The sequence below is a fragment of the Schistocerca americana genome, chromosome 2 (assembly GCF_021461395.2).
Source record: "Schistocerca americana isolate TAMUIC-IGC-003095 chromosome 2, iqSchAmer2.1, whole genome shotgun sequence".
In the NCBI taxonomy this organism is placed as follows: Eukaryota; Metazoa; Arthropoda; class Insecta; order Orthoptera; family Acrididae; genus Schistocerca; species Schistocerca americana.
This window is the reverse complement of record NC_060120.1, coordinates 781,220,390-781,235,358: the sequence shown is the minus strand read 5'-3', so window position 1 is coordinate 781,235,358 and position 14,969 is coordinate 781,220,390. Positions and strand designations below refer to the sequence as shown.

The 14,969-nt window shown below is 47.2% G+C and overlaps 1 protein-coding gene across 1 annotated transcript in view; it reads right to left on the bottom strand.

The window, feature by feature from the left end:
* Window positions 1-14,969, bottom strand: part of LOC124594430 (pickpocket protein 28-like) — a 141,712-nt gene that overhangs the window by 39,430 nt on the left and 87,313 nt on the right. Inside the window, exon 6 of the mRNA XM_047132806.1 lies at window positions 12,136-12,406. Coding sequence (XP_046988762.1) covers window positions 12,136-12,406 — 271 coding nt within the window. The remainder of the gene's footprint in view (window positions 1-12,135; window positions 12,407-14,969) is intronic.

Here is a 14,969-nt window from a genome sequence, read left to right as displayed (position 1 = left end):
TAATGATGCAGGTAAGAATTTTTTATTATTTTTATACACAATGAAGCTTTGCCTGCCTTCCACTTATTAAAATTTCATTATTATTACTATTATGTGTGTTTTTTCTGTTGTTCTGGACATGTTCGAAAGAACAGACATCATAAATATCACAGTAATACCTATACGTCTTGACGGCGTTTCATGATACATCTTGAAGTGTTCTTATGTAAGGTACCTCGCCTACTGTTGCAAGTAGCATTTTCAATAGTCTACTCTGAATTATACTAACTTCCCTCTTTCATTCGTTCACATATCGAGTTCTAACAAGCCCTTCTTGAAGGAGAGCCTTCAGGGGTGTGTAATGCGCAATTTATACGTTAACAGGCAGGCCCAACCACAGCATGTTACGTCTGTAAAGCATACTAACAACGAACTATGACTAGCGCTAATGTACTCGAACTAATAATCATGGTGTTACTTCGAGCTTGCTTCGTATTTGTATGTGTGAAGAAAAAAATTCTGGAAAGTAATACTTATCTGAGTAATACTTAGCTTCTGTTATTACCCGATACTGCAAACAAGGTATTTTATCTTTACATTGTTAGCTGCCTCTATACATGCAAAACCAGGATGTATCTCACACAAATTTTAGAGTTACTCTAAATTTATACTCCCGGGTTCAAACTGAAAGTTGACTGTTACATTTGCTAGTTTCACTAATCAGTTACTTTGCGTACTGCATGTTTACTGCAGTGTTGCACTTCTATACTTAGTACCGACTCTGAACAAGCAGCAACCTTAGGATCAATTTGTGATGTATTCAGAGTAGCACAATAACCTCATTTGGTCAGAAATGTGCAAAATGGAAAGTAGATTACGGAGAGAGCACATGTTATGCTTTGCGCACTGAGAGGCGAGCCTGCTACGTCAGGTGTGGAAATAGTTGACAAAGCAGCACCTAAGCGGAAGAAGGTGGCAACATTTCCAGACCAGCAGCCGCGCAAATGTTTAGTACACATGCCACAAGAAATAGGAAACACCAAGTAAGTGCAGCCCGTGAGTGTATAAATACGTTGCAACTTCTGTACTGAAATATTCTTGTGTTAATATCGCAGCACTATCGTTATAGGGCTGTGACACTTGGGGCGCTGTCCGGAGTGCTGTATGAGGTTGGACCTGCCCTGAGAGACAATACGCAGGGCTGCCGCAGGGCCCACCGAGCCCTGGGAAATAGCACGCCGGCTACAGTGCTCCTACATTGGGCCACAGCCGGCGCAGCGGATCGAGACGCCGAGCCTCCGACACCTCTGCCTCAGCTGCCGAGCCCAGAGAAAATTTCTGATGGAAGCAGTGGTGTTAATGCCACCACTCGGCCGAGCCGCGCTCTGTCAGCTTTGCAGGATGTCACACACACACACACACACACACACACACACACACGGGATGCTTCAGTCACTGCCGTTCTTTGAAATGTATCCCAGTGGAGAGCCTCAATAAAGGAATTTTACAGCACGGAACAAATCTACTCCTATTTACAAGCTACCTCCCTGAGAATGCTGGGATGAGAGTTTCAAGAAGCCACTCTTGAGTTCTGCCATGCTGCAGGAAGGTCAAGTTGTTTAGTCTGATGGCGCTGGTTGCTGTTTTGCTGTACGGTCACGCAGTGATACTCATCTTTGCTCTGTGCAAACTGAGCACACTTGCAATAAGATTTTGCTGTTCATTCACAGCAGGCACGTGCCTCATACGGTTCTATAGCCCCGAGTGCAAGTCTCGGTCCGGCACACAGTCTTCAATTGCCAGGATGTTACATGGGGAACTTCGTTAGCCACAATCACGCAAGGTTATGTGAATGTATGCTTTCCCGGCGTATGCAGCTGGCGAAGGGTTCTCGGGCCTCCAGCCGGGTGGCGGTGTCTTCAAACTGCCCCGACATACTCGTCATCTTCTGGCGAAGTTCCGAGACTTTGCGGATGCCGGTGCCTTTATACCTGCGGCGTGCCCCCCACCACTTGGCCGCGGGTGGTCCAGAGGAGCCGGCGGGAGGGGTGGAGGGGGAAGCGGGTGCGCCGTTCGTGTCTACGTCGGAGCATTCCGGTCGCGTCTCGTGAGCTGGACGGTTCTTCGTGCGTTCCTGGCGTATTGCGGCTAATGCTGGATTCCAGGCCGCGCTCAGTTGATAGCCTTCGTCCCTGTTCACAAGATTCTCGGGGGCCCGTATTTCTATTGATTCTTTAATGACGCTATCCCAATAGCTCCCGACTCGGCACAGCCCCCTGGTGTTTTGGAAATCAAAGGTGTGGTTTTCTTTGATGCTATGTTCAGCTATAGCAGATTTCTCTATCTGTCCAAGTCGGACATGCCTGATGTGTTCCTCGCACCTTTTAGAGATGCAGCGCTGCGTTTGTCCAATGTACTGCACACCAAATTCGCAGGCAATGCTGTGTGTTGTGTTTGAGTGGGTCTTTAGCTGAGACCAGCAGCTCTTTCGTCTTCGGCGGTGGTCGGAAGATGGTATTTATGTTTGATTTTCTTAGTAGCCTCCCGAGTTTGGCTGATATGGGCCCCAAATATGGAAGAAAGGCGAGTCTCTTGTTAACTTCCTCTTCTTCTTCCTGAAATTTGTCAGCCTGTCTCCTCTTGAAGGCCCTACCAATCTGTGTTTCACTGTACCTGTTTTTCCCAAATACCTCTCTTAGGTGGTGTAATTCGTCTGAGATGCTTTCTTTGCCACAAATGACGCGCGCCCTATGTACCAAGGTGGTCAGTACTGACTGGCGTTGCGCCGGATCGTGGCAGCTAGTTGCATGGAGGTACAGGTCTGTGTGCGTCTTCTTTCTGTAAACTGAATGGCCTAGCGTGCCATCCACTTTCTTCCTGATCAGTATGTCCAGGAATGGAATACAGCCATTCTCTTCTACTTCCATCGTGAAGGTGATATTCTCATGTATGCCTTTTAGGTGGCCCATAAACTCCTCCAGTGCCTGCCTGCCATGCTGCCAAATCACGAAAGTGTCGTCCACATAGCGGAAGAAGTGCCTGGGTTTCCGGTGAGCAGTTTGTAGTGCCACCTCCTCAAAGCGTTCCATATAAAGATTCACGATCCCTGGAGCAAGGGGAGATCCCATGGCCACTCGATCCACTTTTTCATAATGCTCTCCATTGCACTTCAAGAGGAGACAGGCTGACAACTTTCAGGAAGAAGAAGAGGAAGGTAACAAGAGACTCGCCTTTCTTCCATATTTGGGGCCCATATCAGCCAAACTCGGGAGGCTACTAAGAAAATCAAACATAAATACCGTCTTCCGACCACCGCCAAAGACGAAAGAGCTGTTGGGATCAGCTAAAGACCCAGTCAAACACAACACACAGCATTGCCTGCGACTGTGGTGTGCAGTACATTGGACAAACGCAGCGCTGCATCTCTGAAAGGTGCGAGGAACACAACAGGCATGTCCGACTTGGACAGATAGAGAAATCTGCTATAGCTGAACATAGCATCAAAGAAAACCACACCTTTGATTTCGAAAACACCAGGGTGCTGAGGCGGGAGCAATTGGGATAGCGTCATTAAAGAATCAATAGAAATACGGGTCCACGAGAATCTTGTGAACAGGGACGAAGACTATCAACTGAGCGCGGCCTGGAATCCAGCATTAGCCGCAATACGCCAGGAACGCACCAAGAACCGTCCAGCTCACGAGACGCGACCGGAATGCTCCGACGGAGACACGAACGGCGCACCCGCTTTCCCATCCACCCCGCCCGCCGGCTCCTCTGGACCCAGCCTCCCGCAGCCAGGTGGTGGGGGGCACGCCGCAGGTATAAAGGGACTGGCATCCGCAAAGTCTCGGCACTTCGCCAGAAGATGACGAATATGTCACTCGTCGGAACGTCGCAGTTTGAAGACACTGCCACCCGGCTGCAAGCCCGAGAACTGTTCGCCACGCAAGGCTATGTTTGGTTGAAGTGGGAATAGGTAGAAGTTTTGAGACCATCTATTAGGCATGCCTGCATGACGTGATTGGAAGGGGTAAGAAAGAAGGTTAAAATCCCTGTCTGATACGCAGTTTATAGTTCTCCTATCCAATAATTACTTAGAATGTAGAATTTCTCTCTCTCTCTCTTTCTCTCTAGTACGCAGTCAACAGTTACACAACGAAATCACCAGATGGCTGCACCAAACAAACACTCTTAACACCCGTTAACGATAAGTCGCTGCCTAGAAACCTTTGAAGAGTCAGCTGCATCTTGTGCCAGATCTGTGGATCGCCACAGGAAACACTTATAGCCAGCCGATGTGGCCGAGCGGTTCTAGGAGCTACAGTCTGGAACCGCGCGACCGCTACGGTCGCAGGCTCGAATCCTGCCTCGGGCATGGATGTGTGTGATGTCCTTAGATTAGTTAAGTTTATGTAGTTCTAAGTTCTAGGGGACTGATGACCTCAGAAGTTAAGTCCCATAGTGCTCAGAGTCATTTTGAAACACTTAAATCCGCAACTACACACATCAAAATTAGTTTTGCATCACCCCGGTTCCCAGAACACCTGTAGATAGACGCTGACGTGGATATTGTATCACAGACACAGTCCCTTTGACTATTCAGAGAAGTCACTAAACCCGCCCAAAGATGTAAACAACCATGCATGAGCAGCGGCTAGTAAACGGAGGGGGTCCGACAGCCGATTAGTTTCAGTCATTCCATCGGGAAAGAGGCACACGTCTCGTGTTGTGTGTAGCTAAACCATGCTTAGACGGTGAATACTGCGGTTCGATCGCGTCCGCATTGTTACGTTGTGCCAGGAAGGTCTCTCAACAAGGGACGTGTCTAGGCGTCTCGGAGTGAACCAAGCGATGTTTTTTGGAGACGACGGAGATGGAGACAGGAACTGTCGCTGATATGCCTCATTCAGGCCGCCCAAGGGCTACTACTGCAGTGGATCACACCGCTACCTACAGGTTATGGCTCGGAGGAACCCTGACAGCAACGCTACCATGTTGAACAATGCTTTTTGTGCAGCCACAGGACGTTTTGTTGCAACTCAAGCTGAGCGCAATGAGCTGCATGATGCGCAACTTCACTCCAGACGTCCATGGCGAGGTCCATCGTTGCAACCACGACACCATGCAGCGCGGTTCAGATGGGCCCAACAACATATCGAATGGACGGCTCAGGATTGGCATGTCGTTCTCTTCACCGATGAGTGTCGCATATGCCTTCAACCAGACACTCGTCGGAGACGTGTTTGGAGACAGCCCGGTCAGGCTGAACGCCTTAGACACACTGTCCAGCGAGTGCAGCAATGTGTAGGTTCCCTGCTGTCTTGGGGTGGCATTATGTGCGGCCGACGTACGCCGCTGGTGGTCATGGAAGGCGCAGTAACGACTGTACGATACGTGAATGCCATCCTCCGACCAATAGTGCAACTATATCGGCAGCATATTCGCGAGGCATTCGTCTTCACTGATGACAATTCGCGCCTCCTTCGTGCATATCTTGTGAATGACTTCCTTCAGGATAACTACATTGCTCGACTAGAGTGGCCAGCATATTTTCCATACATGAACCCTATGGAACATGGCTGGGATATATTGAAAAGGGCTGTTTATGGACGACGTGACCCACCAACCACTCTGAGGGATCTACGCCGAATCACCGTTGAGGAGTGGGACAATGTGGACCAACGGTGCCTTGATGAACTTGTGGATAGTATGCTACGACGAGTACAAGCATGCTTGAACGCAAGAGGACGTGCTACTGGCTATTAGAGGTACCGGTGTATACAGCAATCTGGACCACCTCTTCTGAAGGTCTCGCTGCGTGATGGTACAACATGCAGTGTTGGTACAGCATGCAATGTGTGGTTTTCATGAGCAATAAGAAGGGCGGAAATGATGTTTATGTCGATCTATATTCCAATTTTCTCTACAGGTTCCGAAACTCTCGGAACCGACCTGATACAAAGCATTTCTTGTTGTGTGTATTTTCTGCTGTTGCCAACGAGATGACAGACGCCAGCTCGTTGATAATGAAGACGCGCGGACGCAACTAGCCTGCTGCTCAGTGCCACAGTCGCATTCCACTGTTGAGTTACCGCTGTTACCTATACGCTAATAGACGAGCGATATAGACGCCTTGTCAAACATATAGTGATATTAAATATTACGAGTCAGACTGAAACAGTTCGATAAGCTGCTGAACATATTTATATGTAAATCGAAGATGGAGAGGGGAATAAAGGAAAGGGAGGGGATTACTTCTGTCAGCTGCATCGGGACATCAAGCAGAATCATGGGCGACGAGTGAAAATGTGCACTGGACAGGGATTCCCTCTTACTGGGCAGGTGCATTAACCACTGCACCATCAGGAACGCAGCTTCATTGCAATTGCGCAGACTATCTCGGTAGCCCTCACGGTCGATCCACATTCCCACCGAGCGCCACCCACTCACAGTCTCTGTCCACTCCCTCCATATTCGCTGTCTGTGATTCCAAAAAGAGGTCAGACGTCTTTGTGCGTCCGCACTGAAGAAGGTGGATCCTTGTCGAGTTGTGCCAGTCAAATTATATGAATGCGTGGTGCCTTTCGGACATTTCCGAAAGAACAGACCCCACGCATTCATTTAATTTGAACATATTTAGAGAGATCACTTTCAATGTGGTAGTTTAACTTAGCGCAGTGGTTCCCAGTCTGTGTAATTACCATGTGTGTGTGTGGGGGGGGGGGGGGGGGAGGGGGAGGGAGGGGGGGTAAATGAAATTTTCTGAGGATTAATCCAAAAGAGTTCAGTTGTATTTCGATCATGAAACTACAATGTTTTAAAAGATCATTACTGTTATTACTATTTCGTAAGACTGTAATACTCATTACAAAAGTCACCTCTAATTACTTTTTTCAAATACTAGCATGAATGCGTGGCACAATATAGTGGGGGCTACAGCTGTGAAACGAATGCTTGAATAACGTCTTGCTCCCATACGACTTAGTACGATGTCCGCCTGCTTATCTGAGTGGTAATGTGTTGCTTACCAAGCAGCGGGCCTGGGTTCAACTCCCGGCCCGGTTGGGGATTTTCTCCGCCCGTGGACTTGATATTGTGTTGTCCTCATCACCCCTTCACCGTCATCACCGACGCGCAAGTCGCCCAGTACGTGGCGTCGCCTGAAATAGAAGTTCCACCCGGCGGCCGAAATTCCCCGGTTGGGGCCTCCCGGCCAAAAATGCCACCCGACCATCACATTTTTTCTTAGTACGAAGTATCTGTGACAGTAAAATTGAGATATGTACATCATTTATTCTCAAATATATCTCGAAAATTACCGATCTACTAAGTCGCCTCCCGAACAGTACCGACCGGCCGTCGTGTCATCCTCAGACCACAGGCGTCACTGGATGCGGATATGGAGGGACATGTGGTCACCACACCGCTCTCCCGGCCGTATGTCAGTTTCCGAGAACGGAGCCGTTACTTATCAATCAAGTAGCTCCTCAGTTTGCCCACAAGGGCTGAGTGCATCCCGCTTGCCAACAGCGCTCGGCAGACCGGATGAATAACCGATCAACACTGTCCGAAAAAAAAAAAAAAACCTTGGGAACACCGAGAAGGACTTTTGCGACGTAAATGAAAATTATTGGACCTGTTTTTAGATCTGGAAGATGATATCTACTCAAATTTCGCGCCAAGCGCATAACAGTGGCGCTAGTAGCGTCAAAACAAGGACACAAATCAGGTTTGCTTTCAATACACACTGTAATCGTCGTCAGCGTTAATTACCTTTGAGATTGGACGTGGTAAGCTGATGTTAATCAGGAATGCCTTTAAGGCGACTAAGACGCCATTATCAACACCACACAGAGTTTGAACGAGGTCGTGTAATAGGACTCCGAAAAGCTGGATACTCCTTAAGCGATACTGCAGAAGGACTTGGCAGACATGTAGCTACTACATATGATCTGGGGCAATGATCGCGGGAATGTAGAGTAGCAGGGAGACCGGCCTCCGGACGGCCACCTGGCGCTAAACGTGAGCAAAGACCATGGTGCTCGGTGTATGGTTCTGGCGCATCGTACTGCATCTGCAGCAGCAAATTGAGCAGCAGTTGGCGCCAAGCTGACGCAACGAACTGTTACAAATCAGTTACTTCAAGGTCAGGCGTCCTAAAGTATGCATTACACTGACTCTAAACCACCGTAATTTGCGATTTCAGTAGTGTCAAGCGAGAGCTCATTGGGTGGATGTCTTTTGTGTTTTCTGGTGAAAGCTGTTTCTGCCTCAGTGCCAATTATGACCGTTTGTTGTTTAGAAGGAGACCAGTTGAGTGCTTGCAACCAAGCTGTGTGGGTGCTAGACACACTGGGCCTACACCTGGAGTCTGGGGTGTGGTTTCGTATGACAGCAGGAGGACACTCGTGGTTATCCCACGCACCCTGATGCAAATTTGTACGTCATTCTGGTGATTCGATTTGTTATGATGCCATTTGTGAGCAGCATTCCAGGGGGTGTTTTCTAACAAAATGGTTCAAATGGCTCTGAGCACTATGGGACTTAATGTCTGAGGTCATCAGTCCCATAGAACTTAGAACTACTTAAACCTAACTGACCTAAGGACATCATACACATCCATGCCCGAGGCAGGATTCAAACTTGCGACCGTAGCGGTCGAGCGGTTCCGGACTGTGGCGCCTAGAACCGCTCGGTCACCCAGGCGGCTGTTTTCTAACAGGATAACGGTCGCCCAAATACAACAGTTGTAACCAAACGTACTCTACAGAGTGTCGACATGCGTTGCCTACTCGATCACCAGATATGTCTCGAATCGAACACATACGGGATATTATCGGAGAACTTCAATGTCATCCACAACCGCTATTAACTGTTCCTGTATTAACCGACTAAGTGCAACAGGCATGGAACTCCATCCCACAAACTGACATCTGGCACCTGTACAATATAATCTGGCAGTCACACAAGTTATTAATGTAACAGCATCTACCAGCTGATCTGACCGAGCACGAATTGCGACCAGTTTTGTAAGTACGGGGTACTAGCTGAAGTAAAGCTATGTGGACAGGTCGTAATTCATTGCTCGGGCACGGCCGGAGTGGCCGAGAGGTTCTAGGCGCAACAGTCTGGAGCCTTGCGAGCGCTACGATCGCAGGTTCGAATCCTGCCTCGGGCATGGATGTGTGTGACGTCCTTAGGTTAGTTAGGTTTAAGTAGTTCTACGTTCTAGGGGACTGATGAACTCAGAAGTTAAGTCCCATAGTGATCAGAGCCATTTGAACCATTTTGCTCGGGCAGCTCAGATGGTGGAACACTTGCCAAAGTCCCTAGGTTCGAGTCCCGTTTCCAGTGCGGAAGATGTTAAGAAAACTATAAAAAAAATGTGGTGACACATGACATATCATCATTATATCGTGTCACCTACGAACGCTATTTACGAGCGCCTCTGACCGCGGCAGCGAGCTAGTACTTATATGCCAGCGCCAGGATTTTGTTCCGATTTTATTCGCAGATGTTACAGAGCCTTCATGACAGCACCTATCAGCCAGAACGCCGGTATACGCTACACAAACGTAGCTGCAGGTACTTTGAGGCCACTATTTCCGTTAAAGTTGAGGGTAATATAGTTGTTTGTATGGTTGTATAAAATCCATGTTTTATCGAAGTATACTACACGAGTATTGTCCTCAGGACGCAAGAAGTGCATTTTTCACGAAAACTTCGCTGTTGTTGCTGCAGTTGTCTCTGTATTCCATAAAAAAATTTCGTCATCATTACACGTTATGAACCAAAAACAACGAGAACGGAGGAGCTCTCTGGGCCAAAATAATTAATTTTTTCACGTAGATCATCTTGTGTTGTTCTAGTCCTCGGATAATCTCCTCAGTCGTAGTAACCAAGGACAGTTGTACACACTAACTTTTTGTTAAAATTGTCAGATTATGTAGATTTTTCTTTTCATTTACATTCTTTTCTTGGAGAATCAAAACACGTGTTCACATCTGGAAATTTTGCTGATTTTACTGCATTGTAATTACTAAATAAAATCGGTTCTGAAGCACCTTCTTCATTGTTGACCAAATCCGTAAACAAAACTTTCTATACGACAACCTTAGTCTGTCTTCGAATGTCTTGTCGACCTTTATGCACGCCGGCCGGTTGAGGCAATGGCTTCTGTATTACTCACACTACAAGACACAAGTCAAATCTTCTTTCTTCGGGAGACTGACACTGCACGTGGACACGCGATATCGCAGTAGAACACTGACTGTACAGCTGGAGCTGACCTCAGTCAGTGTTGCAGTGTGTATAGGACAACAAAGCCGTGAAGCGGACATATTACAGCCCTTGGCGTCTGACGACCCCATGCAGCGGACATAACATTGAGGTACCTATTGTGGTAACGGCCAATAAGACGAAAGCCACTTGATAGTGATGTGTAGGAAAACAAATGGCAATAGTATCGCGTACACAAGGTATAAAAGGGCAGTGCTTTGGAAAGCTATCATTTGCATTTAGGTGATTCAAGTGAAAAGGTTTGCGATGTGATTACGGCCAAACGACGGGAACCAACAAACTTTGAATGCGGAATATCAGTTGGAGCTACATGATTCAATATCGTGAGATCCACAGTGTAAGGAATTCGCCACGAATACCAAATTTCAGGCATCACCTCTCAGTACTGGCAACACAATGGTTGACGCCCTTCATTTAACTACCGTGAGCAGCGGTTTTTGCGTGGTGATGTTATTGCTACGAGGCAATCAACACTGCGTTAAATAAAGGCGGAAATCAATGTGGCACGTACGACGAACGTATCAGTTAGGAGAGTGTGGCAAAATTTGGCATTAACAGGCTATGACAGAAGACGACCGATACAAGTGCCTTGGCTAACCGCTCGTTACCATATCGGTTGGATCCCAGACAACTGGAAAACCGTAGTTTGGGGTGCTGATGTCAGTTGGTAAGAGATGATGGTTGGGTTCGGAATGTGGCTCAGATCACTCGAAGCCGTGTACCCGAGTTGTCAACGAATCACTGTGCAAGCTGATCTAGTGGGCTGTGTTTACATGGAATGAACTTGATCTTCTGGTCCTACTGAAAAGTTCGTTGTTTGTAATTGGATATGTTCAGCTACTCGGACAACATTTTCAGGCATTCATGGATTTCATCTTCCCAAACAACGATGTCACGCAGTCGGGTCACAATTCTTCGCGACTGGTTTGAAATGCATTCTGGACAATGCGACCGAATTATTTAGTGAACCGGATCGCCCGACATGAATCCCATCGAACATTTGTGAGACATAATCGGGAGGCGAGTTCGTGCACGAAACACCCCGCACCGGCAACACATTCGCAGATATGGACGGCTATAGCGGCAGCGCGGCTCGATACTTCTGTAGGGGTCTTACAACGAGACTTTTTGAGTCCATGCCACGTCGTGTTGCTGGATTACGCCGGGCAAAAGGAAGTTCGACACGATATTAGGAGTATCCCACGATTTTCTTCACCTCATTGTAGTACCAGCGTATGATAGCAGCGCCGTCATGGACTACAGTTCTTCGCGGTTGAGAGTGGAGCTAAGAGACTAGCACAGACAGTACATTCCCATTTGCTGCCATGTTTTCAAGTGTGATTCCAATCATTGAAACCTATACTGTCAAAAATCTTTTATCTCCGCCTTCTGGTACCGCCCTTGCCCCTTATTTTCTCAGGAATTATTTCCTGCAGTTTGCCCCATTTCACAACATCACCCTGTATAAAAAAATAAGGAAAAAGTAAACGAAGTCCAGAAATGAAAACAAGCAACATCATGTAACAACAATAAAATCTAAAGATGTTGTCACGACTTTCAGTGTTAAAGCTATAGAGCTGTTGTAGGAAGCTCAACGGCAAAATCGGTTTTGAAAATAATAATAGCTAAAGTTTTCATGTGTTTTAGTAACAAAATAGGCGAGAAACGTGGTAGATTTTTTTATCTTAGGTTGATGACCCACGTTACTCGAAACCAGCACGCTGCTGTCAGTCTGACCAGTGCGAACAAAACAATTGTGGGTTAAAAACGTATTTTCCGATATAGAACGAGTGCTCCAATTTGATACAATCTCATTCTATTGAATTTTGTACAGAAGATGAGAAGACAACTCACGAGGCATGTGGAGGGAGACGCAGGAGCAGCGGTGCAGCGTGAGGTTGCTCAGGCACTCGAGCTCGCAGTTCCTCTGTGTGTAGGTGCGGAAGTAGCGCAGCCGGCGCTCGTACGGGAAGTAGCACTGGCGGCGGCTGGGCGCGTAGGTGCGCAGCTCGTCGCTGGTGTTGAGCATGTGCGGGTGCACGGCCACCATCACGTCCTGGCCCAGCGGCACGCGCAGGAACTGCAGGCTCGTCTGCGGCACCTCGCCCGGGTTGTGCAGCATCACCTGCGACCACAGGTGGCGGCAGTCACAGAGGCGGTATTAAACATTTTAACATTTTTTTCTATATGGTAATTGGCAACCTAACTTAATACTGATAAGGCATGCTGAAGAAAGGCAAATTTACGTTTTTAGCATTAGCAGATTTAGGAAATCTTTGGCAGTGCTGATTGGGATAAACTCTTTGAAATTCTCAAGGAAGCAGGGGTACACCAGACTGAATGAAAAGTTATCTGCCACTTATACAGACACTATAATGTCGTTTTAAGAGTCGAAGGGAATGAAAGGGGAGCTGTCGTTGAGTAAGGACTGAGAGCATCCTATAGCCTCTTCCAGATGTTATTCAGTCTGTACATTGAACAAAGAGTCACGGAAACAAAGCAGAGACGTTGAAAAGGAATTCAAGTTCAAGGAGAATAAATAAAAAAGACTTGGTGCTTTTCCGATGACACTGTTTATTTAACACGTCTGGTTCCGCAGGGCTAAGCCGAGTGGCAAATCTCCATGGCCATAGTACCACAATATTAGAAAATTTAATAACAGATAAATTTTTATCTAAAATATAACAGAGGAATTGGCTTTATTTTTGTCCGGAGTTCCACGACACAATGGAAGGAATGAGTCATGATGAAATTCTTCGCCGGCCGAAGTGGCCGTGCGGTTAAAGGCGCTGCATTCTGGAACCGCAATACCGCAACGGTCGCAGGTTCGAATCCTGCCTCGGGCATGGATGTTTGTGATGTCCTTAGGTTAGTTAGGTTTAACTAGTTCTAAGCTCTAGGGGACTAATGACCTCAGCAGTTGAGTCCCATAGTGCTCAGAGCCATTTGAACCTTTTTTTTGAAATTCATCAGTTTCGACTTGAAAGTGTGAGGATTTCTGCTAATACTTTTTAATTCTTGTGATAGCTCGTAGATCTGGCGGAAGTAAGACCGGTATCCCACCGCTGTTCAGAGCATCTCCAGAGAAGTATCCGCTGGTCGTCGGGGCTCAGTTGGAAGCGGGACTCAGCACTGGAGACAGTTCTGCTCCAATGTCACTCCAACCGAATGTGCCCGACAACACTGCAACGGGGTTTTGTGAAGTACAGACGTCAATGGAAGTCGCTGCAAGGGACATCATGAGCTCAGCCCCATCTCTGTGAGCCACCTATTAATGGTCTTTGTGGTCACTGAAGTACCAGTTGCGCATCAGATCAAGTATACTGATCAATCCGGAGCCCTAAGTTTTGTGTGCCTCTCTGCAGATTGCTCTGTCCTCACGTTCTCTCGCCTCTCTAGGTCGACCGCTTCCTTCTTGACTGTCTTTGGCCCTGGTTCACCCATTCCTGCCATCATCGAAATATAGTGGCATCGCTCCTAATCAAACGGTGAGCCACTCGTCGATTACTCCAACCGGCTTCTTTGAATACGACTACACGTCCTATCTCAAATGGTGACATCTGTGTATATTGTTCACACGCCTATCTGTGAGACATAGTTATTTCCAGCTGAGTACACCCAATGAAATTCGCAAAGAATTAGTTGCCAGATCTCGAAATGTCTCCTGTTTCAATATACTTTCCCGCTACTGCGAAAGCAAAGAGAGCCTCACTGCAAATTTAAACGCAGCCAAAACCTCTCAGACAAACGGAAACTAAACGGTGTCAAAGTTAGCGTAAGGAGGGCTATGCGTGAAGCGTTCAGTGAATTAGAAAGTAAAATTTTATGTACCAACTTGACAGAAAATCCTAGGAAGTTCTGATCTTACGTTAAATCAGTAAGTGGATCGAAACAGCAAATCCAGACACTCTGGGATGATGATGGCATTGAAACAGAGGATGCCACGCGTAACGCTGAAATACTAAACACCTCTTTGCAGAGCTGTTTCACAGAGAAAGGCCGCACTGCAGTTCCTTCTATAAATCACCGCACGAACGAAAAAATGGCTGACATCGAAATAAGTGTCAAAGGAATAGAAAAGCAACTGAAATCACTCAACAGAGGAAAGTCCACTGGACCTGACCGGATACCAATTCGATTCTACACAGAGTACGCGAAAGAACTTGCCCCCCCCCCCCCCCCCCCCCTTCTAACAGCCGTGTACCGCAAGTCTCCAGAGGAACGGAAGGTTCCAAATGATTGGAAAAGAGCACAGGTAGTCACAGTTTTCAAGAAGGGTCGTCGAGCAGATGCGCAAAACTATAGGCCTATATCTCCGACTTCTATCTGTTGTAGAATTTTAGAACATGTTTCTTGCTCGCGTATCATGTCATTTCTGGAAACCTAGAATCTAATCTGTAGGAATCAACATGGATTCCGGAAACAGCGATCGTGTGAGACCCAACTCGCTTTATTTGTTCATGAGACCCAGAAAATATTAGATACAGGCTCCCAGGTAGATGCCATTTTCTTTGACTTCCGGAAGGCGTTCGATACAGTTCCGCACTGTCACCTGATAAACAAGGTAAGAGTCTACGGAATATCGAACCAGCTGTGTGGCTGGATTGAAGAGTTTTTAGCAAACAGTACACATCATGTTGTTCTCAATGGAGTGACGTCTACAGACGTTAAAGTAACCTCTGGCGTGC